Source organism: Prenolepis imparis, unplaced genomic scaffold (assembly GCF_030444845.1).
Source record: "Prenolepis imparis isolate NDT839.2.m4 unplaced genomic scaffold, iyPreImpa1.0 SCAF_10, whole genome shotgun sequence".
NCBI classification, from domain to species: domain Eukaryota; kingdom Metazoa; phylum Arthropoda; class Insecta; order Hymenoptera; family Formicidae; genus Prenolepis; species Prenolepis imparis.
In genome coordinates, this window is record NW_028141168.1 from 13,783,483 (window position 1) to 13,811,373 (window position 27,891).

At 39.2% G+C, this 27,891-nt stretch overlaps 2 protein-coding genes across 5 annotated transcripts in view; one reads left to right on the plus strand and one right to left on the minus strand.

Moving 5' to 3' along the window:
* Positions 1–351: 351 nt before the first annotated feature.
* Glcat-i (Glucuronyltransferase I) lies at positions 352–3,224 on the plus strand. Its single transcript, XM_083048648.1, has 4 exons — positions 352–511; positions 1,447–1,973; positions 2,284–2,580; positions 2,658–3,224. Exons 1-4 carry the CDS (start codon positions 385–387, stop codon positions 2,754–2,756), a joined length of 1,050 nt encoding a protein of 349 aa, XP_082904774.1. The 5' UTR covers positions 352–384; the 3' UTR covers positions 2,757–3,224.
* A 2,575-nt stretch (positions 3,225–5,799) lies between these two features.
* Positions 5,800–27,891, minus strand: part of Fas2 (neural cell adhesion molecule fasciclin 2) — a 94,414-nt gene continuing 72,322 nt past the window's right edge. The window contains exons 2-11 of one of the 4 annotated variants that reach the window (XM_083048644.1): positions 27,556–27,727; positions 27,077–27,100; positions 24,966–25,135; positions 24,315–24,580; positions 22,976–24,032; positions 22,120–22,569; positions 11,547–11,678; positions 10,836–10,905; positions 10,112–10,237; positions 5,800–8,162 (exon numbers count right to left, since the gene is read on the minus strand). In XM_083048644.1, coding sequence (XP_082904770.1) covers positions 8,021–8,162; positions 10,112–10,237; positions 10,836–10,905; positions 11,547–11,678; positions 22,120–22,569; positions 22,976–24,032; positions 24,315–24,580; positions 24,966–25,135; positions 27,077–27,100; positions 27,556–27,727 — 2,609 coding nt within the window. In that variant the 3' untranslated portion in view covers positions 5,800–8,020. Of the gene's footprint in view, positions 8,163–10,111; positions 10,238–10,835; positions 10,906–11,546; positions 11,679–12,086; positions 21,254–22,119; positions 22,570–22,975; positions 24,033–24,314; positions 24,581–24,965; positions 25,136–27,076; positions 27,101–27,555; positions 27,728–27,891 lie in introns of those variants that run through there. The other 3 variants (XM_083048645.1, XM_083048646.1, XM_083048647.1) reach the window with 3 other exon arrangements.

Here is a 27,891-nt window from a genome sequence, read left to right on the forward strand (position 1 = left end):
TAAATTTGATACAAGTTTAATTTTTTTTACTTTTAAAGAATTATGGATTAAAATATCGACAATGCAGTTGCCTAATAAAGAAATATGCAGTTTTTATATCTCATGAAATGACTATCTTTGTCTTAATAATACATAATAAATTCAACATCGTAAAAAGTAAATAAATATGTAAATGTTCAAACATTTATCATATTAGTGATAATACAACATTATTTTACTTTATTCGTGATAAGACAATAATATCTTACGTCATATATGCACCTCTCGATCGCTTCGCGCCAGGAATAATCGAACGACTTCGATATTCGATAAAGTGACACGTGACACGGACATTTTGACATTTGATCGGTCGGTCAGGTAGAACAGTGTCATGGCGCGACAACAATGACGGAGGGTGCGTTACTCGGCGAGGAATCCAGCACGAAAGCCAGTATGTGGGGCGGATTTCGCTGTAACAGGGCTTTCGTAATATTGGTCCTATTAAATGTGGTCGTATTCCAAAGTATCGTATGTAAGTGCTTGTCTAGTTAGCCCGCGGTACTCTCGCTTTCATCGCCGCGTGTGCCACGCGGATCGCCAGCCTAGATGCTGTCTGCACGCGCATAGAAGTGCATGCGTTGCGCATGCGTGACAGAATCGAGGACGCGTATCGATACTATTTCGAGTTGCATATCATTCTCTTTCGTTTAAATAATACGTAAACGCGTGCATAGTGTAAATTAATTAAGCTTTGTGGAAATCAAGTAAAACGTTTTTTAGATAATAGGAGAAATTATATATATAATTTATTATATATAATTAATTTAGTAAGAATTAGTTGCCTTAAATGAATAATTAATATTATTAATAATTATATATATGTAATTATTTTAATATTTGTTTATAAATTGATAAATTTATACGAGTACATGTCTTACTAAATATATAAATTGTTATCAAGCACTATATGTATATAATTTAAGACAAGATACTTCAATTAACAAAAGTAGCAAAAATATTATTAGTTATTGTATAGATTTTTGGTGTTAGAATTTTCAGTGCACTGTAGTGTATTCGAAAAATAATTATAACTTTAATCTTCTTTTAAATTAAATTTCTATTTCAAAAGAAAAAGAAAGCATAGCCAAGTAATTTCTATGCAAATTACGCAACGTCTATATAGATTGCGCAAACAGGTAGCTTATATAGCGTGTACTCGTAGTTTATTATGCTGTTTACGCTGTTTCAATAAGAGCCTTGGCTATTTATATCGTACGCTTCATCTTACCGCTATCATTCTCTTTCTCTACGCATATAATCATTTCTATGTGATATTGTCATATATCTTATTCGCGAATTAAATAAAGCGCGAGACTCGGTTGATTATAAATATAAGAGAATTCACATTCGATTTTCTAGTAATGTCGATTAAGTTCTCAGAGATTTATTCTAAAATGAATTTCGCAGATTACCAAGAACACAAGAAATGGGAGGAGATAAGATCTCAGTTGGAGCCGGTAATAGCAGATCTGCGGGATATGGAGGGTCTGACGTACAGCTTGCTGAAGAGATTGGAGGCTCACGGTCTCTTCGTCGAGAACATCCGTGGTCGAGGGGACGATAATCGACCTGTGATCTATGCTATCACGCCCACGTTCGCCAGACCGGTGCAGAAGGCCGAGCTCACTAGACTCGCGCAGACGTTCCTCCATGTGCCGAACTTCCACTGGATCCTCGTGGAAGACGCGCCGCGGAAAACCGCTCTGGTTACCCGGTTTCTGGAGACTAGCGGACTGATTTACACCCATCTTTCGGCGACGACCCCGCCGAACTATAAACTGGGCAGGAACGATCCGAACTGGAAAAAGCCGCGTGGAGTCGAGCAACGAAACGCAGCTCTAAGATGGCTCAGGGAGAATCTCAAGCCGTCCGACAGAGGTGTCGTCTACTTTGCCGATGATGACAATACTTACTCCATCAAGCTGTTTCGCGAGGTAAAGATTCGCTTCGGAAACTGATAATGTCCTTGAATAGGGTCTCGCGGTCACGGTTATTTATGTTGTTATAATGTATTTTTTTTGCTTTTTTGTGCAATCTAAGAAATTTAATTCAGAGTACTTTCTGTATTTTTCAGCTATTCTTAATTTTTTATATATGTAATAGTAGTTGCGATAGAGACCGATTTCAATTATTATGAAATTCAATGCGTTCTAGAAGTCTCAAATTTTAATCTAGCACTATTAGATTATATATGTATTATATTTTTTATAACAATCAATTTTTAAATATAATTACTGCTTTCAGATGGAGAAAATACAAAGGGTCGGCGTATGGCCGGTCGGTTTAGTCGGCGGTCTAATGGTAGAAAAGCCAATTTGTGATAACGCTACTAAACGGGTACTCGGTTTTAACGCGGCGTGGAAACCGGACCGACCATTTCCACTCGATATGGCAGCCTTCGCTATTAATCTCGAGCTATTGCTCAAGCACAAAGACGCGTCGTTCTCCTACGACGTGGAAGGTGGTTATCAAGAGAGTGAAATACTCAGACAAATAGTCACGAAGAATCAGTTGGAGCCATTAGCGGACTTTTGCACAAAAGTATTGACCGATCTAGTATCTTTTTAACAATTTTTCGAGATATTCGTGCGAATATTTACATCTTTTGCTTATTTTAGGTGTACGTGTGGCATACGCGAACGGAGCCGCCACAATTAAACGTCGAACAAATGTTGATTAGAAAAGGCAAACGTTCTAACGTCGGTATCGAGGTATGAAAAGGTCGCTCATTTTACGAAGTTGTCACCGCGCTGTCTTAACTTCATGGAAAACGATATTATTAAAAAGGTAATAGATATTATTATAATAAATTCGTTGACATCGATCTTAAGCATAGGAAAGATAGGCTAAACTTTCGTAAACACTCTTTTTATTGTGGGCCCTATATATATATTCACACGTAGAATAATACAGTGCCATACTGTATAACCGCTTGTAATTGTGCGAACATAGCTCGTGGAAGATAACATTACTAAATAATTCTGACGACTTAACCGAATCTCGAAGAATCATGTGATATCGCGGTGTTTTCTTACCTACCAATATGCACGGTATTATCGTTGGGATAGGTCAATGACGTTTTGTCATTCATTGTCATACGATTAACTCGATACAAGAATTCTCGTTATAAAGCGACGTTTTATATAAAAGCGATTATTGTGTAATAAAATTTCTGAGGGAAACGAGAGAGGCGCGGGTTTCCATCTATCCATCTCCTTTTGTGACCTTGAAAACATTTTTTTCATTTTTTATTCGAGAGCACGTGATTTCTCGTCGCGCGTACAGAAAAAGCATACATAAAAAATACGCCTTACATCTACGAAACTTTAATATAATACTCATAGTAATCTCCAGATTGGAAGATGCGCAGTAATACTTTTTTGTGGGAAGCTATTTGTTAAGGATTACGACTTTTGGCAACGGATACAAAATAGCTAGGTGTGCTAGAAACGGTGACGCGTCTCGCTCGCCGATGCAAAGTGCCGCACGTATGTGCTGCGACTCTCATTTCTTTTTTCCATATACATATATATCATTCTCATGTATAATATATATATATATATTTTTTTTTATATATTGTATTCATTGACTCTTACATGCTAATAAGTACTATGGTATTTGGCAAATTGTCTTATGTAAAAAAAGCTACCTGCACGGAAAGCGTGTTCGCGTACACGAGTCAACGTGTCTCATTCTAGATGTACTATATTAACAAAATGCAATATATCTATATCTGATAGAAATGTACTCTTTATTTTATATCGGATTCTATGGAAAAGTAATATAATTGCTATTTTAAATGATTAATATAACAAGCAATAATTGAAATTTTCGAATTTAATTTCAATGATATTTAATTCCTTTTTAATTTTAGCAAGACGAAGAGTAAAGTGTACCTAAAAATCCATCAATTGATAAAATCTTCCAATAGAATCCGCACAATAGAGTAGTAGAGTGGAAAAATGTCGAGAAACTCGGTAAAGTACATTGCACCTGATTGTACAGCAATCTGATGGAGCAATTGGATTATTTTTCTTCGAATAAATCCGTTCACATCAGCGACTTTCCGCGAGAGAACACGCGTTCCGTGCTTGCGCATATATATTCTCTAAACCTACCAAGACTCTCTCTTAAGATTTATACTTCTTACAGTTAAGGGAAAACGTTTACAAGCATTTACAAAAACTTATCACATTTTTAACTGCGTTTTTCTTTCTGCAAAAAGCAATCTTAGACATTACGATAAGAGAGTGGTATAATTTTTTTTTGTTCCTTTACTCGCTATTCGGGTATAATTAATTATATATGGCAGCTTTTCCGATATTCATTCTCGCATTCGGATGACTGACCGAAATCCGACTGGCAAGCCTCGTGCATATCTTGATACTTGTCACAGTAAATGCCACTTGCATTCTGATTAAACTATACATACATATTCAGAGAGACTTTTTTTATGTCAAGGTAATACATCGAGATCTCCCCACGTCAGAAGTCTACTATAATTTGCGTATTGTTTTTCCTTAATGCTGCTCGCGAACGTTTCGGCGTTCTATGACGTATCATGAATTCGAACAATCGCAACTGATAATTATATTGACTTCTGTAATGCAAATAGTGTCGCAAGAATTGCCCAGATCTTCATCTTGCCCATCTCACGTCGTGTCAACTTTATATATATAATAAATAATAAACACATTTTTCCATCCTTATGGAAGTAAAAATAATAAATTTAAATAAAATAAGTAAAATAATAAGTAAAAATAATAAAATTTTTCTAATATTAGAAAATAAAAAAAGAAGACATTTAAGAGTGAAAATCGGGCAGTTCTTACATTGCATTGACGAGGTAACTATAATGTCATAAAACATGTTTTAAATTATTACGATTAAAAAAAAAAGGATGAATATTGAGAACTCTTACTCGAGCTAAAATACATAAATGTACGAATGTAGTAATCGTGATTAAACGTATAACGAACGCTTGTACAGGGATATGCGAGATTTAAGTAGAAATTCACTCATGACACTATAGCGGACACATACGATCGTAAGACTCAACAAGAACACGCGCGCATAACAATTGAATAGAGTAAAATAGGGGAAAATTTGATTATCTTGAGCGACTGTTTGAACGACAATCGATTACGTCTCCAATCGATTTGGTGTATAAAAGAAATCAGTCTTTGGATTAAAAAACAAAAAAAAAACGCGGAAAAGATTTACGATAGCGGAGTCAGAGATATCGGGGAATAAAAGTGCGCTGCCGAAGAGATATATCGCACATGTGAAAGCTACCTACCGTTTACGTGTCTCGACCGTTCCTAATCGAGAAGACACGGGATGAGGTAAGAGAGCGAGGGAAGAGAGATAATAGATTGTTCAAGTGGCTTATGTACAGTTCGAAGGTTGCTGCAAAATCGGGCAAAAACCTTCGTTCGAAAGGGGAGAGAAAATGTGTGTGTTTCCTCTGTTGGCGCTTGTGGGATATACAAGAGCAACGCTCATATTCTCTTCAACGTCATTTTCGTATGAAAATGGGGAGTGACCCTTTTACAGTCACGGACTTCATATCAAAGGGTCTGCCTTTTACAAATTCTTCAACGTTAGAAAATCGCTCAAAATAATTGCGACTTAAATATAAAAAGATATATTCGATAGCTCGCTATTTTCTCGTTCCCTATTTCAAGGATATCTCGATTATTTCAATTCTACTAGGACATTTATGTTCCGTTGAATTTTTCGCATCACTGCGGAACAAACTTTTAGTATACTGTAATTTCTAACTAAATCAACGTTAATATTAAAAAAAAAATCCCTTGAATAGCGATGAGACAATCGAAGCTGCTTGTAACATCTCGCAGAACGCGAACGTTGCATGTTTGTCATTCTACTCCATACAATATTTTCTCTCGAAAAGGAGCGTTTCCTTTTCCTCATTCTTAAGCGCAACAGAGTACGACTTTCCACGCGACTTTCCTCGTGAAGTCGCGCGCGCGCATGCGCGACAAAGGGATACGATACTACCCAGCGTACTAGACTGTGATAATCTAAAAGGTGCCTCGAAGCGTTCATCACTAAATCGACCTCTATCAATTCACGAATTTTTTTTTGTACATTCCTCTTGCCGTCTTCTTCTTCTCGCGCAAGCGATCTACCTACTCCCCGTTTCCTTGCAATACGCCCTAAGTTACAATTATTATTTATAGCTTCCTCCTAAGAACAATCACTACCAAAGTACACCTTGTTCATTTTACACTTCTCGCGCGTTTTCGTAAGCTATCGATTATCTGTGCTCCTTCGGTTATGCTTCGGCGAGTATACTGACGGGGTAAAAGAGTTTCAGATTGCTTTTACATTCACGAGAGAGGCAAGCCTTTTAAACACCTGACATGATCCTCAGCGAAGAATGTTGGGTTGAATTTTACACGAAAAAAAAATTTTTTGTTTGTTTTTAACATTACACTGATCAACAAAAAATAACACCGGAACGAGACTAGTCGTTTCTTATAGACTTTTAGACGCTGAACACGAATCTGATTTCCAAATTGCTCAATCACGTCACAATTTTGAGAAATTTGCAATTAAAGTTGCAAAAAAGAGCAATTTTTACCAACTTTGTCATATTTTATAGCAATTAAAATAAAGTATATTGTTAGGACTTTCAACCCTCTCAAAAGGAATTTTTGGTATCAGTTATGGTTAATAAAATATCCATGGTTAAATATGAGATGTATTGCGGAAGTTAGCTGTTAACTCGTCATTAACGATTTACCAAGTAGCTTTTAAGTATGTTTATTTAAACTTAAGGTTTTTTAGGTCGCTGAATTCAATGTTAAAATTGTCAAACTCAAAATGGAGAACTTAATATGTTAAAAAAATATTTAGATTGCAATCTAAACAATTTTTGTTTTGTCATCCGTCATATTGAGTCCATCATTTTAAATTTGACAATTTTAATCTAAAAAAACCTTAAGTTTAAATAAACATACTTAAAAGCTACTTCATAAATCGTTAATGACGAGTCATAGCTAACTTCCGCAATACATTTTACATTTAACCATGGATATCTTATTAACCATAACCGACACTGAAAATTTTTTTTAGGGTTGCAAGTTCTAACAATATGCTTTATTTTGATTGCAAGAAAACTTTTCCAGCATGTCACATATTGTAGCTATGACAAAGTTCGTAAAAATAGCTCTTTTGCAACTTTAATTGCAAATTTCTCAAATTGTGACGTGATGGGGCAATTTGGAAACCAAATGTTCAGCGTCCAAAAAAAACTAAGAAACGACTAGTCTCGTTCCGATATTCGAAAAAAGTCATTTTTTTGTTTAACAGTGTTATTAATCGCGACTTTTGTGATATAATTAATTTGTTAAAATCTTCTCTGATACAATCGTTTCCTTCACATACATTTAAAAAAAATCTTATTGAATGAAATATGTAGCAGACAGGAATATATCAGATTTTCTAAGGTTTGCCTCTTCGCTTACCTTCGAAATCAGAGGCGTAATGAGAATTTTGCAACAAAGTAGTCTACGAAGGACAAGTTCGCCAATAATACGGGGAAGCGCTTCCGAGAGGGATCGACAAGGAAGTGTAGGAGAACAGGCGGTGTATCGCGGTGTAACACGTTACATAAGAGGCGTCGAAAGGGAGGAGAGGCGGGTCGGGCTACGACCGTGAAATCGCGCACGTTTGCGAGGGCAAAACGAAAAGCAGAGCTGAACGGCGAGAAAGCAACCAGAGGGAGAGGCTCCGTCCGGGCGAAATTCCGGGCGTAGCGACTCGCTAAAACCCCCGTCTCGTCTTTCCACAAACGGGCTCGCGAACGACCGACGATCCGCTCTGCACGTTGTTTTAAATCTCTTTTGTTTTCTTCTTGTTTTTTTTCTTTTTTTTTTTCGAGAACACTTTAGCCGGAAACCGCGCTGCGCTTTCCGGAACGGATTTACAATCTAGTACGCCGGAAGAATATCTAGACGGCCGAGTCCTTGCCGACGAAGCCGGTCTTGGAGATGGACCTCTTGCCGTCGAAGGTGATGGAGGTTTCCCGACGTAATCCAGAGTCGATAATCGGCGTGATCTTCTTCTCCTCCTTCAGCGGCTCCTTCTCGTCTCTGAAAAAGCATCGCGATAACATTCGTCGGACAGACTGGCGACTTCGCGTTGGACGTCGGATTAATTTCTAATATCGGGCGATAAAAAAAAAAGAAAAGAAAAGAAGAGAAAAGAGAGCATGTCCATATGCGGCGCGTGGTGCGACATCGAATATACACGTCAGGCATGCTTGTCACTCGCAAAAGTAAGAGAAACGTCGCAGTGAGAGGTTTTGGAGAGAAAAATAGATGCGCGGTCTCTCTCTCTCTATCCGCGGGATATGTCATCCTTTTTCGATAAATCCCCGGGAAATCCGCGCTCATTACGGTACGATGAGAGTTGCATTTGCAAGTAGACGCGTTGCAATTTCGGCGCGCGAACATGCACAAAGTACGGGAGAGATGAAAAAAAAGACGTTTACAAGAGAGAAAAAGAGAATTTTCCCTCCAATTTTTTTATAAATCTATATATATTTAATTCTAATTATATTTCAAATCTTTTTTCAATTTTCTTTTATTTTTATTAATTAATTTTTTCTCATAACTCGTACTTTGTACATCTCTTTGAAATGCGCGCATTTTCGCGGATATAAAATTTCAATCACGATGTGTGTGAATAAAATTCCTGACAAATTTTCTCTTTCTCCGAAATTATTTAAAATACGAACCATTGAGAGCGAAACAGTGGTATATATGTATATTTCTTTTATTTTCTTCGAGAGCTCTCTCTCTCTCGCATTCTTACCTTCTCTTCTACGCATCAACAAATATGTAAAGAAAATTTCTCCTTTCTCTCTGTGTCAATTTATACCACTATTCCCTTCAAAAGGTACATCAAGTCATTATTAAATAGTGACTCGAGTGTTTACTCGCACCGCCATTTGCGCTTCGTAAAGTACGGAAGTATAGTACTGGCAAGAAGGGAAAAAGATTCGCGTGCTTGCCATAAAGTGACTGAATAAACTAGAAAAAATGAAGGATGAAAGTGAGCATTATTTCAAGTGTATCATGCATGCGACATGGCCAAAGCTCAGGCGAATATCGGCGATTTCTACGCGCAAAATTTAACAGAATTATAAGGCTGCGTGTCAGCTCGAAGGCTAAAATAATCTGTGAGCATAATATTTAAATCATATATCGAGAATCATTTTCAAAATTTGACATCTACGTTATTTACGAACAGAACAAATATACGAATCGTTAAAACGAAATATCCTTTCTCAACTTATTATTATAACTTGAAAAATTAATGTAAAGATTTACCATCTCGTTTATATTGAAAAGTTTTTCATCTCCAATATATTGTAATAAAATAAATAATCTGCAGCTTATTTTTTTTAATTTTATTTTTTATATAAACTCATCATTTTTCCTTCTCTTCTATAGTTATTCTTATGTGTTTTTATTTCGTCCGAAAAGAAAACAAACAAACAAACAAACATGTAGTAGTCCATTAGACTGGTTGATAATAACTCGTCCAAGTTATTCGCAACCCGTCCCACATAAAAATAAAAAAAAATAGAAAGAATCTTCCATCGCTTATGTAGCCACGAGTAAACACGCAGCCCGGCGCAAAACGCAAGTGTAAAAAAAAAAAAAAAAAGTCAACGTGTTGCAGTACACGAAGAGTGGTTGGCGGCACAGTGAATGCGTCGGATTCGAACGTATTTTCTCTCATGCTCGTCGAATTCCCTTTGATGCGTATCGGGACTTCCCTTACGAGACGGTTCATCCCCGAACGCCGGTGGGCGAATTCGGCGATGGGCGACCGATCGTCGCTGCGGGAAGTCGAAAAGAGAGAGAAGAGGAAGGAGAGTCGTTCGGAGACAGAGAAATAGAGAGAGAGAGAAGGTAACAGAAAAAAAAGAAAAAAAAAACTTCATGCAAAGTGGAAAGCCGTGTCGGAGGAGCCCCTTCGTGAGGAGCCATGCTTCTTACTGATTTCGCTTATAGATCGTTTTCTCTCTTACATGGCAGTGTGTCTGACCAATCTAATGGTATTTTTTCCACTACCCGAGTCTTGGATGGCCGTGACCCCGGCGACATTGGCCATTTTTTGGTCGCAATACGGCAATGGAAACCGCCAACCGTAAAGACTACCGATAAAAAAAGAAAAAGAGAGAAATACGAGAGGAGTTAAAGTATTGTTGTCACTCTGTCTAGCGGCGGGCTACTCTCTTATTAACGTCTGATATCGCGGCTCTACCACCGTCATCGCATCCGTTTACCATCCCTTTCTTCTATATCTCGCGTCGTGCCTTCTTCTCGACCCGAGGACAAATCGGCAAAGTAAAACGCACATATGTAAACCATGCGCAGAATTCGTGCAACAATCCCGAGAACGCGCGAGATAATCGGCAAACTGGAAACTAAACTTCGAGCGAACTAAAATCGAATCGAATTATCGGAACGGAACGAGAAGTAAATGCTCCAACTTCGACGAGTGGTGTAAAAGAAAAGAAACGCTCCGTAAATGTGTGAACGAAAGTTCGACGACGGGTGCAAAGTTTCGATAACGCGATAAAGTAGCGCTAGACTTGCCAAAGCACATTGTAGAGTACATATGTAATAGTATGAACGAGATGCGGTGTATAGATTGTATATATATAGAAATATATATTACCACAAAAAAAAGAGTATCTCGTAAAATACATTTACAAATATCGAATACCAGTATTCGAGACAAAAACTCACCTGCCGAGTTTTGCATCCTCCTCGTCGACAGGTTTCCGCCGGGATCGTTCGCATATGATGTAAATGATCCCTGTAATGTATATTAGGTACACTAAAATATTATCAATTAAAGCACAAAGCATCAAGTATAATATTTTTTCGATCGTTTTCATTTCTCTCAATTTCTACATCTCTCTAGTATATTTTTCTTACGTTTTATTATTTTTATATTCGATAATAAAATCTCGCGTATTCATTTTTAATTTATTTTCATCTCTATTGCATATTCAATTGGTTTATTTTTCTTATGTTCATTATTTTTATATTCGGTAATAAAATCTCGCGTATTCAATTATTGCATACAACAATATTATTGTACGTTCTAAGATTCTCTACAAATTCCCGAAATAAATTTTGGAGTCGACACTCGGTTTCCCAATTTTCACTCTACATTATTTTCATTAGCCAAATGCAATTTAATTGACATCAAAAATAATATCAATAATAATGAATAATGACTAATATCGAAGCTTCATTATTGAATCATGACGCGCGATCAGCAAATAATTAGTGATGAAAATAATGATCATAATTGATGTGATCAGAACTGACAACGTGCGAATTGAACATACATATGTACGTCTCCCGCATTATATACATGATGCGAGAGAGAATTTATCAATGATCTATTCTCGAGAGCACATTACGGCGATGATTTAATGCCCGACTCACCTGTCTTGCGCACGCAGCAGAAGATGGCATCGATGATGATGAAGATGATGAATATCGTTGCGACGACAATGCCGATTACGGCTCCGCTGGTCAGCAACGGTCCCTGATGCTGCAGAACGCTCGTATCTGTACCTTGAAAGACGATAAAACCATATCGTACAAACGTATCCATATCGTTGCGCGTTTTTATATATATGTATATATATCGCAGTCCGTTAGTGCAAAAGCGATACCGAACCATGTTTGGTGATGATTGACAATCAATCAAGAGAGGATGGACGGAAATCGGTGCTTCACATCTCGCCGAAGCAGCTGCGAGATAAGACATATGTATTTGAGAAAACGTACTGGTATGTTTTTCCAAGGCACAATAAAGATTTACTGTTGCTCGTAAAGATAACTGTTATCGATTTTTGCCGCTAAATATTTTATCTCTGCGAAAGGATCTGTTTAAGCTTGAAATAAATTGATTCCAGCCGAATGTAATTAACATATGAGATAATCATCATCATATTATATTATTGATATTATTAATTTATTATAATAACATGATACTGATTTGTTGAAGACATATAAGTATAATTTAAATATACGTTAAATGTACGTGGAAAGATTTTATTACGTTGATTTAGTAATTAAGATAGCAGATTCTCGAAACTCGCGGGTGTCGCATCACCAAACACGTTCTACGAACAATGATATTTTAGTCTCCTGAAAAGAAACACGATCTCGCAAGGTTGTGTGTGAGGGGAGGGTGGAAGATGCGGCAAAAATCCGTCTTTATCAAAGGAGGAAACCAAAAACCAGAAGGCGACAACGGCAAGACATACAAGTGATTGTCAGTTAAGGAGATACACAGAGTGTATGAACGTGCTGATGAATGAATGTGTGTGTCTGTTTATATATTATATATGTATGTATGTGTATGTGTGCTGCACGCCGGTTAATGGATCGCAATAATTAGCGCACTGCAGAAGCGACAGAAGAGTCTCGCCTCGTAACACCACAACATGAGCCGTGCTAAAAAGCTCAGGGAAGGGAGGAAGGGATGGGGAGAAAAAGCTCATTCACTACCTCCCACACCCGATGTTAGTCTCTACGCGTCACTAATCTAAAAGTGCTACCTCCACATAAAAAGCCCCCTCCTGCTGTGAGTGCCCCGCATTTAGCTCTGTGTTTCACACACACTCACTCTCTGTCACTCGGGCTCCTTTTCCTCTCTCTTTTCTTCCTTCTCTCGTTCTTACTGCCAATTTTCCATAGAGCTCTCAACTACGTCAGTTAGCAGCCAGTATCCTTGCACTTGCTTGTACTTTAAGGGATAGTTAGCGGGTTTTTTTTTTTTTTTCGACGGCACGCGTCGCTCCCCGTGCTTTATTTTATGATTATTAATTGTAAAGTAAAGAGAGGCGGTATATATGTAAACGAAAAAATAAACAAGACTGCCGAAAAAGAAACCATCTCAAATTGCGGACGCGCGATCTTGGAAAAGATTTCTCGCTTAATTAGAGTCTCGATCGTCTTCTCGTCTCTTTCCTCCTCGTTTCGTATGAAGAGATCCTGCAAAATTAATTCGCAAGTGTCTCCGAAATTTTCCGAAAAATTTTGACACAATTTGAAGGTGGCTTCTCCGCTGGCTCGGATTTGTTTATCCGTATCTCTTTTTTTCTCCTTAAACACTCATATATATTTTTACGTCATTTCGTTTATATTTACAATGTTGAATGTTTCGCACAGGGAAAGAACGAGTTATACGAGCTTTATCCTCCTCATAAATACGAACATAGTAGGCACTAGGCTAGTACATATCCTTAAACGTATGTAAATGTTTTATCTATCTATCTATCTATCTATATATTCTTTATATATATATATATATACGTTTGTACATATACATGTCGTGTATATTGTATAATAAGTGTACTTGAATGTGTGTGTGTGTGTGTGTGTGTGTGTATAGTGTTTAACATACCCTTCGGAAGCTACGGGCGGAGAGTCGGCGATATCGTAATAAAAAAAATATAATAATAATAATAAAAAAGAAAAGAACGATGGGACTCGCAACCATTAAATGTCTCGTAAAAGCAAGCGGGAAACGTAGCCACGGTCGCGTTGAAATTCGATTTCGCATTCCGAGGTTTATTTTCAGTCTGCGCCTAATTTCGAGCCGCGCGATCATTGTTTAATCCCGTCGTGAACACAATTTCTGTATATCTTCTGCCTGAAATTACCCTCCATAGCAATATGTATGTATATTTTTTTTCTGCGCTCTGCCGATCGAATAAAAAAATTATTTTATGGGGTTTCGATTACGCGCGAATTATCTCTTCTCCGAGGAAAATTTATTTTTGTTCAATGCGCTGGAAAATGTTTGAAATCTGTCGTTATTAAACAAAGTGGAAAAAAATAGAGAAAAGTTAAGCTGCAAAAAAATCGAAATAATGCATTGGTGGAAGACTTTTTTTTTATTGTTTATTAGCGCTGAATAACATCGAGTGCGCGAGTCCCCGAATATAATCTCGATGTTTTTCTTTCGTTCCATTATTCCAATATCAAATTCTTCTTTTTGTGTCGAGGATAATGAAATGATTTCATTTGTCGATTGAAAAACTTAATTTCAAAGAGAAATGAAAAAATGTTCAGCATCGTTGCCTATTACCGAATAATATCTACGACACGTCATTACACGAAATCGTGGAAATGTGATTTGCCAGAGAAATCAAAGAACGATATAGAGAAAGAAATCGCGGAAAAATGAATTCGATATCCTTCTCTCGACAATGGAAAAGAGTTAAAAAGTATAGGGGTTTGCCAAATCGCGCGAAAAACCATACGCGCCCAGCATCCATCGGAAATAGATCACGCTTATGTGTTGCCCGCCTCTCCCTCCCTCTATATCTTTCAGCGATTCCTCTCGCCATTCTTGCATTCCCTCTCACGTCTTTCGATCCTCTCGGTTCATCTTCTCCCGACCAAGCCCGGCTATTTATAAGCGGCAACGAGGCGCCGGTTCCACGAGAGGCTTTCCACGAACGGATTCGCGGGCGAACCTATTCGGCGCGTTCTCTTATGTGTGTTTCCTTGTTTCCAAGTCGCGCGGGGTACTCGAGGATGGACCCGGCGCATCAGCCAGTGCAAACACAAGGGGTTCTCCTCTCGAGCGATCCATTTGCACGCGCGCGCACAGAGAGATTATCTCCGTAACGAGAAACACTCCAGCTGTTGCTGTACTGTGCTGCTGCTGCTGCTGGGAAATTTCTTGCTCGAACATAGACACGTCGAGATTATGTGTGTATACTTCGGCGCGTATTATTTCGGCATCTCTCGAGGGAGAGAGAAACGCGGCGGCTTTCTACCCCCGTGACGCATCGAAAATAACAAATATAGAGTAAATGACAAAAAAAGAAAAAAAAAAGAAAAAGAAAACGAGTTGAAAAATTGAGATTTTAATTTTTTTATTGGCAAAAATGATCAAAAGACAATTGACGCGAGATTGATTTTATCAAGAGGAAAAATCGCGATCGTGCGCCTCTCTAAATTACACTCGAAGAATCGCAATTATCTCGAGATTCGACCTCGATACGCGGCTATATATATTTCTCTTCTCTCGGGACAAAATCCCGAGATGATCGTACAAGCACTCGACGAAGCGAGTCGGTCGGAATAATCCCGCGTTCCCCGCTAATTGATTTTGCCCATAGCGGAATCGCGTCCTCGAGATGATGACGCCGGGGTGCTCGAAGCGTTCACCGGGTGAAAGCAAACGTTCGCGCGGAACAATGAGTCGTCGCCATCGTCGTCTCGTCGTCTCTCGTCGGCGAATGGAGCATTTATACGCTCGCAATTTATCCTGGGCGCGCGCAGTTTGCGCACGAGGGATCGATCCTCGAGTGCGAAACAAAGCAATAGGCAGAGACAATTCTTGGTTCAGTTCGCGCGACGCGAGAATCGAGAGGATCGATTGATCTCGGCGGAGGAGGATCGTCTTCGATTGCTCTTCGCAGATACAACATCTCTCCTCCCAGCAGAGGGAGAAACGAACCGCGTGCTCTCGTAATTAGTTCTCGCGCGAATCGTCAAACACGCATATTGTGTCGAACAATAGGGTGGAAAAGGGCCATTTATTTCGCGACTAATACAGCTGCGTCCTTTTGGCGTTAAATTTGCTAAATTTTGATCGACAAAGAATATAGCCTGATACCCGTTGCACGATGAATGAATTAAAAAAAAAATCCCTGACAGCGAAAATTGGCTGCGTCACAAATTCGCTCCGCGTCCGAAGGTAATTCGCATTTTCGGGAAAATGCGCGATAAACGACTTTATAGCGCGTTTCCGCGTCTCTCTCGATTTCGGGGAAACGAGAAAAATAGATTAGACTCGGGGCCGAATTGTGCGCGATTTCGATTCGGCAAAGCGAAATGACGGAAGAGAGGCCCGAAGAGAGTCTTTGTCGGAGCGACGCGCTAAATCGATACCATAGTTTACTTCGCTATTGCAATTCCACGGATCCTTTTAGCGAGACAAAGTGCGAATCTCCGTCGGCCGGTTACGAGCGTTTCTCCTGGCGAGCTATTTTCGCCGGAACAGAGAGAGGAAAGCTCGTCGGGGGAGGACGATTCCACGACGGAACCATTTCGGCAACTCTACCCCATCCCTCCCTCTCGAAGAACATCTTCCTTCTCTCACGGCTGTGCTCTGCTCTCATTGTCGACATTGTCTTAACGGTTTTAAAGCCTTCCGCCCGCGGTTCGTCTTTCATCGCGAAACCTCCTCGAAAGCGCCTTTCATCCGTCTCGCGGAATTTCCGAAGTTGGGAGATTATTGTCACGGGAGGGTAAAACATCGCGTTTTGCGCGTGAAAATCAGGGCTGTCGTCTTCCCGTCGACTGGATTCTAGTCGATTTTTCTTTTTTTCTGACGGTATCTCGACTGTAAACGTAAGTAAAGAGGTGCTTATCTTGTTTCGTCGTGTGATCATCTATCACGTGGTATCTAATCACGATGTTCTCGTGGCTTGGAGTTTCTCGGTATATATATATTTATATATATATATCGGCTTTCGCGTTATCGATATACGAACGGAGTACATGTCGATACCCCGAAGCCAGATTGATCAATAGCAGTTTATACTACTATGCGGGAAGATAAGCGAAAGAAGTCGAATAAGAAGAAGAGATTCAACTACCGACGTGATAGGTTCACTTCTGTGTTGGACATCTTTTTTATTTCGAAACAAAATGTTGTTGATTAGTCTGGCCTCGAGATATCGAGTATGTATTTGCGAGAAACTTTTCTAGATCTGCAAACTCTCAAATATCCGCAATAATACGGCCACGTGCGCTTTCAATCTCGATAAAAGTTTGCTGCATTATGCGAAAAACGTCAATTGGTATCTCGGCTCACTATAATATTCCCGATCGGTGATGTTACTCGGTATAATTAATCTATGATTAATATAGATCGGATTATTCTTATTGCTATATTGGCCTATGTATATGGTCCATCTCGTTTTGATCGTGTCAAATTTTCATGACAGAATTTTTTCCGAGCAAACCTGCGAAATCGATCTTTCATTGGCGCAAATTAATAATTTGCAAATATTTGCATTTTCTCATTAAAAGAATTTCTAATAATTTCTTATCAAGATATTGTTTAATTCGAGAATTAAATATCTCGAAATACAAAACCCCTACTAAAAATCGATTTTATTTAAATAGCATAAAGTAGGTCTCTCGGAGATAAATTTTCTAAAATTTCTTGGTAAGAAATTATTTAATTCGGGAATTAAATATCGCTCGAAATAAATAATCGCCTTGCTTGAAATATAAGATCTTCGCTAAAAATTGATTTTACTTAAAATATAAATAGTATAAAGTAGGTCTCTCTCGGAAATAAATTTGCTTCAATTTTCAAGAATTTTGGGAGAAATAACATTTTAATCTCGTGATTGTGCAATCTTTGGAAATTCTCGTTACGAAAAATCAATCTCGGAGATATGCTAGGAAACATTTGTCATTAAAAAAATTCGACACACGTTTGTCATCGAGAAACTCGCGAACTCGAGTTCTCCGCGTTCCCCATCGAAACGGGGTCGTCGTCGTGTGCGAAATGGGAATATCGCCGAATGTGGAACTCGACGCAACGCTAAGTTTAAAAAAAAAAAAAAAAAAAAAAAAAAGAGGGAGAGGAGAGGAAAATGGGGATAGTAACGATAACAAAGCGCATGCCATGCGTTGTGGGCTAATATCTAGGAACCCAGGCATTTGCGAACAGACAGTAAAAGGGACGTAAAAAGATACGGGTCGAAGACCTCGTCACATCAAGATCGATCGTCGGTGTTTTCGCGCGAGCCTCAGGGAGGCGGTCAATATGCGTATATATGCGTATATATGTGTGTATTTGTGTATGTATGTATGTATGTATGTATGTATGTATGTATTGTTGTACGTGTGTGGCTACAGGCACTTGAGGTAAAAGACCGCCCGTTCCGGATACGACCAGGCCTTCGAGATCGAACCGCGCTCCTTTTGTAGTCTCTTATCCAGGGATCGAAAACTGCATAATTCTACCGAGTTCAATTCTCGACACGAAAGGATATGGAAAAATGCACTTTAACATTAAGTTTATCGCGATCGGAATAATTATATGATATAGTAACAGACGAACGAATAAATGTGGAAGAAATTCAGCGTTTTAATAATCAACAATAGCTATATAAATAATTTCTAATTATTTTCTATGATCCTGTAATTATTATTCATTACGCAAAAAAATTGCGTAATCAAATTATATTACAGAACACTTCATTGTTATATTTAAATTAGCAATCTTATCTAATTTTGCCCCCTCCCTCCTTTCCACAGATTACTTCACGTTGGAATTGATATTTGTATTTCTCTTGCATCGAAATTTGAACTCGTTGAAATTAGATCGCTTCCGATTCCTGTTCTCATTTCGCCCGAGAGATTAGTGATTAATCACGACAGTGGTTTCTAGTGATAATTAGGCGGCGATACTGTCGGTAGCGGCGGTTTATATTAGATACGTAAGAAAGAAACTACGGCGTAATATAATAATAATAAATTTATAATTATATTGTAAATGTAATAAGAAAATCGTATAATCGTAATGATATCGCAACACACAGATCATGCGCACACTAAACACGTATCTCAAAAACTAGTCAAGCGAAACTAATGACTGTATTATGAGCTTTCCCAGAAAGTAAAAATTACAAAATTAAACAAAATCAGAGACAAGAGAGGAGAGAAAAAAATCATATGCAATCACACTAAAAAAAAAATCAATCAAACTAAAAAAAATTAATTGCCAGTCTGCCAGTCGTGTGAGAACTCTCTCGAAATTTTGTCGCGCGGATTAATTCTAGAACTCGACCGTGAAGTCGAAACATCGGTTCTACTCCGAGAGATTATTTTTCCATTATTGTTTCCAATGAGATTATCACTCCGCAAATAAATATTACGAACAAATTATTTATAAGGAGAGAGAATGACGTCGAATAATTTCTCTATATGTTAAACAGTCCAAAAATGTGCGCTAATCAGCTGTCATCTTATTATCGTAAAACGTAAAATATTAAAAACAAATTTTTTAATCTTTAAAAAAAATTTCTTTAAAATTTAGCACAATTCAGATAATTCCGTGTAAAATATGCAAACGAACTTTAGCTTGCAAAATACACCGGTTAAAGATTTCATGGCTCTATTTCTTCACATAGTAAGGTCTACGTTCGCGTAGACACAGAGTCGGGTTCTAGAATTAAAGTTCCCGGATCTCCCTCTGTGCGTGCGTGACGCGAGGAGTTCCGTTCTCGCCCGTGTGAAATTCTTTGGCTCGCGAAAGAATGCCGCACGGATGCGAGTCGCGGACAACACGAGGAGTAACGTCGACTCAGGTATGTATATACGAAGCAGGAAAATGTCTCTCCCGCCTTACTTGTTCGATAAAAACGGATTTTTTTTATCGCAAAAGTCCACCAACAAGGACCGTAATTCTTATCGCGTTTCTTAAGCATTATGTAACTCGATTAATCTTTTTTTTTCCCGACAGCTCCATGATGGATCGGCGAGTAGTCTAAGTATATAATGCTCGATTGTTCCTCTCTCTGTCGCGTTCTCTCCTTATCGTCTCTTTAAAACGTTTATTATTATCAACTTCATCTCGAAGAAAAAATCAGACCGCAAAAGACATATGAAAAAAGTTTCGTCTAAAATCACCCGACGTATATTAAGACGTTAATTAATTAATGCAAACTCCGTAAACGATTCCTGGTGCTCCGATTGCAGGCATTCAACAAGGTACGAGTATTACATTCGTATTCGCGCGCATGATTTACGAGTCCCCGCGATTCTAATCGCGGTCGCTCGCTCTTAATATCGACTTTCCTCTTTGTCACCGAGCTTTGCGCGGGTGAATAGTTGTCAATTCAGGGCAGTAGCACTCTTATATATGGTATCTCGCTACCTTATAGTCTCTCACGCTCGTATATAGCCATAGACATTTCTATTCGATAAATTCGTTCGCGTTCGAACCAACGTACGTACGTATATATATGTATGTAGATAGGGAAGCACATTCTTTTTTTTTTACTCTCTTTGATTATCGCTATAATATATACCACATACAAAAGTTCGTAAACTGCGAGAATCGATGATGATCTGCAACACGTGATGATCGTCAGTGACACTTATATAAATATGTACCTTAACTCTCCGATTTAAAAATGTAGAGATAGAGCTGACTTTGATTAACAGAATAAAAATTATATAACGCGTTTGTGTAAAAGAGAAATATATGTATAACCGATACAAATGTCGTTTTGGTCACGTGAATTTCCTCGCACCACGACGAATAAGTGCGTGTGTGCTATTGTTCCTGCGCGTACCCGCCACTTATTATAAGAGTCACCAAAGTACAGCCTTAGCTAGCACAATGCGGAAAAAAAAACGAAAAAAAAAAAAAAAAATGAAGGAAAACGTACCAGTACGTTTACACTAATACAGTAAGCGCATTTAACAATTAATAAGCATAAATATACACTTCGCTTCGCGGGTCTCCTCTTTCTCTCACGCGCTTTTCTCTCTTCTTATAAAAAACCCTACTTAAACGCTATCTTTTCGTTATCTCGGAATGTATGTCGATGAGTCGATTGTTTTCCCCCTTAGCTCTTCGTTGTCGTCGATCCTTTATTACTAAGTGGGCATATAAATGAACGACACAATTGCGCGTGTGTACGTGTGTGTATGAATGTTCCGCGATTAACTTTCGTCGTCGTGTCTCGCGCGAATATCTTTCGAAAGCTTCGAGTATATCCGAGAGTATATTTTTCGAGTTGAATTATTCGATCAGATTCGAACGAAACATGAGATTCGCAAAGAAAATCACGAATGATTTGTGTGTTATATTAATAGAGCGTGTGTTTCTTTCTCTCTCTCTCTCTCTCTCTTTCTTTCTCATCCATGGTGTCTCTCGCTTGTACTGTCGGCGGAATTCGCCTCGCTTCGATCACGCGTGCGTTTATGACGTTTCACGAGGATTTAGCGCGCGAGGAGCAAATATCCCTTACGGCGACTCTAAATGGCTAGAGATAGGAGCATTACTGCTGCGGTAATGGCGGCCACGGCGATCTTGCGAGTATCACCAGCAGCAGATATTACTGTGTAGTCCACAGTGATGCCCGCAGATTCTGAATGGATAAAAAGGGTCTGTGTAAAAAAAATCTTCCCCGTACCAGTAGAGAGAGAGTTTTTCGTCATCGCGTAAAAAAAATAAATAAAAGAAAATTCTAACGTCTCTACAAACCCGCCGACGAAATCATCGGGTAGCTTTAGCTAATTGATGTCTTGCGTAAGGGTCGAGGGATTTGAGGATTTCTTCAAATCCTGTAAACTTGATTAACGCCAGAAAAGCCGTGGGCTTACTACTCTCGCAAAAATAACATTCCATTTTGCGTATAAAAGGTGAAGATTGTATAACGTGCAAGAGTATAATATACTATATCTATCGAAATTGATATCTCGAGTATTAATGTAAAAAGAATGATTTATTCCTATAAAAACGTGCGCTGTATATAAAAAGATAAAAATAATTATTTTTACTTTCGAATAAATTTCTATGGAAAATAATAATACATATTTTGGGGGGAATAAAACAAGAGCGAGCAAACATAATCATTAATCAGGCCTTTCTGGCGATAACAAGATCGTTTCACCATCGAACAAAGAACCAATTATAATTACTAGAGAAAAACAAAAAGTAGTTTAACTGAATGAAAACATCTTAGACGAGCAAAGGAGAGACCTCAAATTACCCTTTCCCCTCTTCCTCGATTAAATAAAAATAGGGGCGACAAACTGACAAACGATTTAGAAAAAGATCGCGAAGAAAAAAAAAATATCATTCGGTGCAGTAGCTTCGTGCACATATATATATCTCAAAAGGAATTATATATCTCGAGTGGAATTCATTAAGAGAAATATAGATACGTCATGGCATTAATTATGTTGGATCGAGGAACACCGAGAATTCAATTGGCGAAGGTTTGCGACTTACCTCTGGCCGTCCTGAACTTGGCGTATCCGGATTTGCTGTATCCCATTACGTTGTGAGCCTGCAGCTCGACACTGTAAAAAGTATCGGAGCTCAAGCCCTTCAGGAACTGCCTCGTCCTGATCGGGGACCTGATTATTTCACAGGTGTTGTCCAACACTTCCCATTCGCCCGCGACCCGTCTTATCTGACAGTACTTGATCAAATATTCGTCGATGGGCTCGCCGTTGTCGGCTGGCGTTATCCAACCTAGCTCGTACTGATTATTGAACGCCGACTGCTCGTACTCGGAGCCAAGCGTAGTCAAGACTTTCGGCTGGGTCGGCACCGTTTTCCCAGGTGTGGTTTGGTACACGTTCGCACCCCAGTTACCCAGACCGACGTCATTCATCGCCGCAAAGCGGAACTCGTACGGCATCTGCGGCGCCAAGCCCTCGACAACGTAGATAGAACCTGAAATACATTATGTTATATATATTTAATAGGTATATTTAAAGAGAGTATTTTTAATTCAAAAGAGTTATTTAACACATGTAACTGATCGACATTTATTAATTTTAAATTTGTTCAGTCTTATTTTTTTCAAACACTTTGTCCTCATGAATAATATTAAACTTCCATGTTTCCTATTAACTTATCATCTACATATTTAAAAGCAAAGAGATCGCAACAAGTATCTTCGGGCGTATCTGTGTTAACTAACTCGTTAATTCAGATAAGATTAGTTACGTAAAGTCGTTAACTTGAATATATCTAAAGAGAAGAAAATTAAAATACCGAATCTTAAATCTCAGACTTTTGATTTTAATCTAGTAGTTAATTAAAGTTGAGAAAGATATATTTTACAAAAGAGACTTACCGACAGACCATGTCTTGTTCCTCGCGTTATACCAGATCTGATCAGTCGTCTTGTATTGCACACTGATGGTTGTGACGGGTGGTTCCTGATGCACAGGTGGCATTAGCTCGAATCTTATTGTCGTGGCGGTGAGTTCAACCATCCTGGCGTTCAAGATCTCACCGGGCTTAATCCCCTCCTTCAGCTCCATTATGTTCTCTCGCGTGCCGTGGGAATTCGCGGCGATGCACTTGTAATTGGTGTAGTATCTCCGATCGGTCGGTCGTACCTCGAGAATGGAGATCGGTCCGTTGCCAAACACGTGGAGCGGGACTTCGTCTTCGACTTTCCGGTCACCGTGCCAGGTCCAGCGTATCGTCGCGTTCGGTATGCTCTCGGCGATGCAGGTGAGGTTCACCGGCCGCTGCTCCCACGACAAGAACGTCTTGTTCTGCATGTTGCGGAAGGTGGGCGGAAACTCGACCGTCACGTGGCCGTTCTTGTAGGCGACGCCGCCGGTGTTCTTCGCTACGCACTCGTATAAACCATCGTCTCTGGTAAGGGCGTTATGGATGATCAGGGTACCGATCGTCTCGCCGGACACGTCGTCCGCTTTGTTCGTCATGATGATTCGATCGTCCTGCGGTTGAGCGCCTATTACGTACTGCTTGTCGGCCGTGAACTTCCTGAAGGTCACTTCGGGCGGCGGTCGGCCGAAGGCCTTGCACATGATTTCCGTGCCCGTGCCCTCCACCACAGTCTTATTCACGAATTCCATGATCTTTGGCTTAACGATTACGTTCACCTGGATATTAGCGGTGGTGGTACCGGCGGCGTTTGTCGCGGTGCACTGATACTCGCCCGCGTCCTCGCGATTCACGTTGGTGATGGTAAGCACACCCGTGACCGGATCGACGCCGAAGCGATCGGCGGCGGAGAGATTCTGCTGGGTGAGGGACTTGATCCATGTGAAGGTTGGTGGCGGTTTGCCGGTGGCTTTGCATTCAATATTTGCGTTCTCGCCTTCAATAATATCTATCGGACTCGAGATTTCCTCGATCGACGGTCGTACGTGTACCTACGTAAGATTTAATAAACCAAATTGTTGAGCGAAAGTTTATCAGAACCCGCTTAAAGATAATAAAGAAAATATATTTATTTTAGATTTATTTTTAAATTCTCTAAAAATTATACTAACTCTAGATTAGTGCACTTTAGATAAAATTATTAACAATAAATTGAAGAAATATGTATTAGCAAGTTGACAGCACAAAAGAAGTAATAAAAAGTGTAAATATAATAATTATTTGATTTGTAGAAATATATTTATACAGTTTAGTTAAAATATTAATTATAATACCTCAACGCGGATAGGTCGCTCTTGCAATTCTCCTGTGGTTTGCACCGAGGCACGACAAGTGTATATGCCGTCATCGGATTCTTGTACATTCTTGATCTTCAAGGAGTAAGCGTTTATGATATAGCGATCGTTTGTTTTTATTAGATCCCCATTATAGAGCCAATCGACCGAGGGCGAAGGCCTAGCGCGCACTTGACACAAAATAGAAAAGTCTTCCCCGAGAATGGGATATTGATTTGGCGGCGCGTTGTCCCACGTGATCGCAACTGTTAATGACAAATTCAAAGTTTTTTATTTTTTTAGGAAGAAAAACCTATTGCCTTACACAAGAAAAAAAACTAACTTTTATCGACTGTTAAAAATAATTAAAACTAAATATCTATCAGCTGATACTTCATCTTTTTTAATTGCCCACCTTACTAGGGAAGTTACATATAGCTTCCAATAAAATTTTAACCGAAAAATTCTGTTATCGTTTTCTATAGATTTTTATGTACTTTATATTGCGCGCCTTTCACTTCTACCTTGGTAAAATTAATTAAGCACTATTCGATATCACACGGGGGTAATGTGTCGTATATACATATATATCGGAATATAATTTCTCGCGAAAATTGAAATTCTATCGCGCCCTTCTAATTCCATACTTACTAATAGTATCGATCATCACGGATTTGTTCAACTGCTCGTTACGCGCATAAGACCCCTTGCAGGTGTATCTGCCACCCTGCTCTTCCTGGAGAGAATTAAAGAACAGGGACAGACTACGATCCTGGTGCAGCTCGGTGTACATGGCAGGCTTGGAGTGACCCGAGTACGTGCTGTTAAGAATAACGTCATAATTTGCGGAGAGAGAATTTGCATATCGGTCCTAAGCAACGCATAAAGGGATCGATATAACGATCACACTGAGTGCTATGATATCGCGATGATACCCTTCGTGACGTGAGGATGACGTGTGAACGAGATACATTCACGTGCATCTCGTATTATTCAATGTTGCATTGTATGACGGTGCAACGTATCGGCGGATGATGCGAGGACAGGTGAGATGTGATGTATTCAAGCAATTTCCATATAGTATGTCGAGAGATGAGGTGCCGGATGTAATATCGACGATGAAGGTTACGAATATGGATATTGCGGATTACGAAGGTGACTCGAGGTGACAGAGACGCGGCTGTTTCACGACACACTTTTATCCTTATAGAGCGGTAAATTATTATAGCGATTAAAATATGATGAATATAAGAAATATGAAGCATTGAATAACACCGTGGCCGAGAATGAATAGATATCAATTTATGACGAAGCAGCCGGAGTGCATCGTGATGATTATGATGCGTGAATAGAGACAGTGTGTGAGAGAGTCATTGAAAAAAATTTCGTGACGTCTGTCGATCATACATAGCGAGTCAAAAGTCCCGACAGAAAATTCTTATCTCGATCATTCGCACGCATTCGTTCATTTAATGAATGGCACGCGAATTCTCTTCAGCTTTAATCCACTCTCTCGATATAAATATCGATTTTCGCTAAATAAACTCGTACTCACGTAACGGATGTTATCGAGAGCGTAATTGAGTGGCGTAATTGCCCGAAACGGGACGATTTTGTCCGGAAATGTCACGCGCGGTACACTCTTGACGACGAATGTACTTAATTATGCAAATCGAGGTTCGAGTAATCGTGCAAACACGCGACACGATGAATCAGTTACCGGGGTTAACGTTCGTTAGATTATTTGATCGCTGGATTAAATACTTGCAGCCGAGAGCGACGCGCGGTACATACATTAGTTGCTGGCGATATCGCGGACAGACTTGCACGAACAGTGTAACGTGTCCGAATGTTTGCAAATGTTGCTATGTTGAAATGGACCTTTGCAGAAACTGCGCCATTGCGGAGCTGCTTAATTGCCGGTTACACGCCGTGTTCCAGAAAGTTCATATTTCATTTTTAATTCCTCGCGCTCGAGCGATTTAATCAAAAAGCTCGTTAACATAAAAAAAAAGGAATTAAAACGGTCGAAAAATAAAATTTCTGCAAAATGCAAATAGACAGCAAAAAACATCGCTTTTTATCATATCGGATGAATCTTACTTTTTAATGGATGGAAATTATAAAATAAGATTAAAAGAGAATTAAAAAAAAAAAATTAAAACGTTCGACAAATAAAATTTTTACAAGATGCAAATAAAAACGGCAGAAAATATTTTTCTCTTTAGAAATAATTTCAGATAAATCTTATTTTTCGATGCGAAAATTATAAAATATCCAGGGATTATAAAAGGATTTAGAAAATTATAAAAGAAATTTTTATACATTCGAGATAAAGTCGGGAAGATTTTTCACAGGATCCGATCGTTCCACAGATCACTCGGTATATACGAACGAAAATTTCATTTGCCGCCCGATGAGTTTTTTTTTCCTGGCGAACGAGTTTTTCCGCTTCGAGCATGTGTGCGCGAACGTTCAATAAGTCAGGTTCGAACCGTTCGGAACTTTTCCGAACGGCTTAACGAGCGATAGCCAGTTCGCGAACTGCGATCGGCCGGTGCTCCGGCAATTAAGAGCTCCGTAACACGCAGGCTGCGGGAAACATCGTGGTTGCATCGTGGGAAAAATGATGGTGCCGATGGATTCGGGGCGAAGTGAGTATATCGCAAATAAGAGAGATGGAAAAATAGAAGCTAAAAAAAAAACGAACACACTACTATATGATTGCACGTTTAGTTCTCTCTAATGGGTTTTATACTCGCCTTTCGAGCGGCAAGACGACGAGTCTGTGTTTGCGTTAAAGGAGTGGCAGAAATTTGTCAAATTAGTGTTAAAACAGGATTCGCATCAATTATAATTATAAACTAATAAAGTTACGAAAAATCCACACAGTTATAATTATCTTTCAACATTCTAATCGCGTGATTAAAAGAATGTCTCAACTCGACGTAAATATATGATTCAAATATAAATATAATCTCGATTGATTTCACAACAATTTATACATGAATATCAATAAGGAGAAAAAACAATTAAACTCGTTAATCTTTTAATTACTCGTAAAGATTCTTCAGTAAAGGATCGTTGCACCAACAGTGTTGCAGCTTATATCCCTGACTGACCGTCATATTCTCGAGAGCTGATTACAATATAGATAGGAAAAACGTCGTTGGTGCGAGCGTTTCTACGTCTTTTGAAAAAATGTAATTTGTAAGCAGAAGAGCCAATGTAATCGACTTACTTGAGGGACTCGATCACGCGATTTTGCGGGTCGAGCCATTGCATGTCCTCGACGAGCATCGGATTGTCCACCCTCGGTTTGCACGTGAGAAACGTGCTGGAGCCGATGGGCTTCGTCTGCGTTTCGCCGTTCGGCAGGATCTCCAGACGAGGATCTATCGCGTTCGCGTAAGCTGCAAAAGAAGAAAACCACAAACGATCATTATGCTGACAGAAGAGACATGTATGTATGCGTTCGCGTGTTTAATAGGCGTAGCCGATGTTAAAGACACTGAGGAAAAAAACACCGGTCTCGATGAACGACTAGAGTGATTGCGCGTAATCCGCGGATAATGAT

Excerpts from the sequence above, each read along its gene's own strand:
- Glcat-i (XM_083048648.1), top strand. The coding sequence starts at position 385 with ATGACGGAGGGTGCGTTACTCGGCGAGGAATCCAGCACGAAAGCCAGT. Across the intron at positions 512-1,446 it reads CGTATTCCAAAGTATCGTAT|ATTACCAAGAACACAAGAAA; the intron begins GTAAGTGCTTGT and ends TGAATTTCGCAG. Across the intron at positions 1,974-2,283 it reads CCATCAAGCTGTTTCGCGAG|ATGGAGAAAATACAAAGGGT; the intron begins GTAAAGATTCGC and ends TACTGCTTTCAG.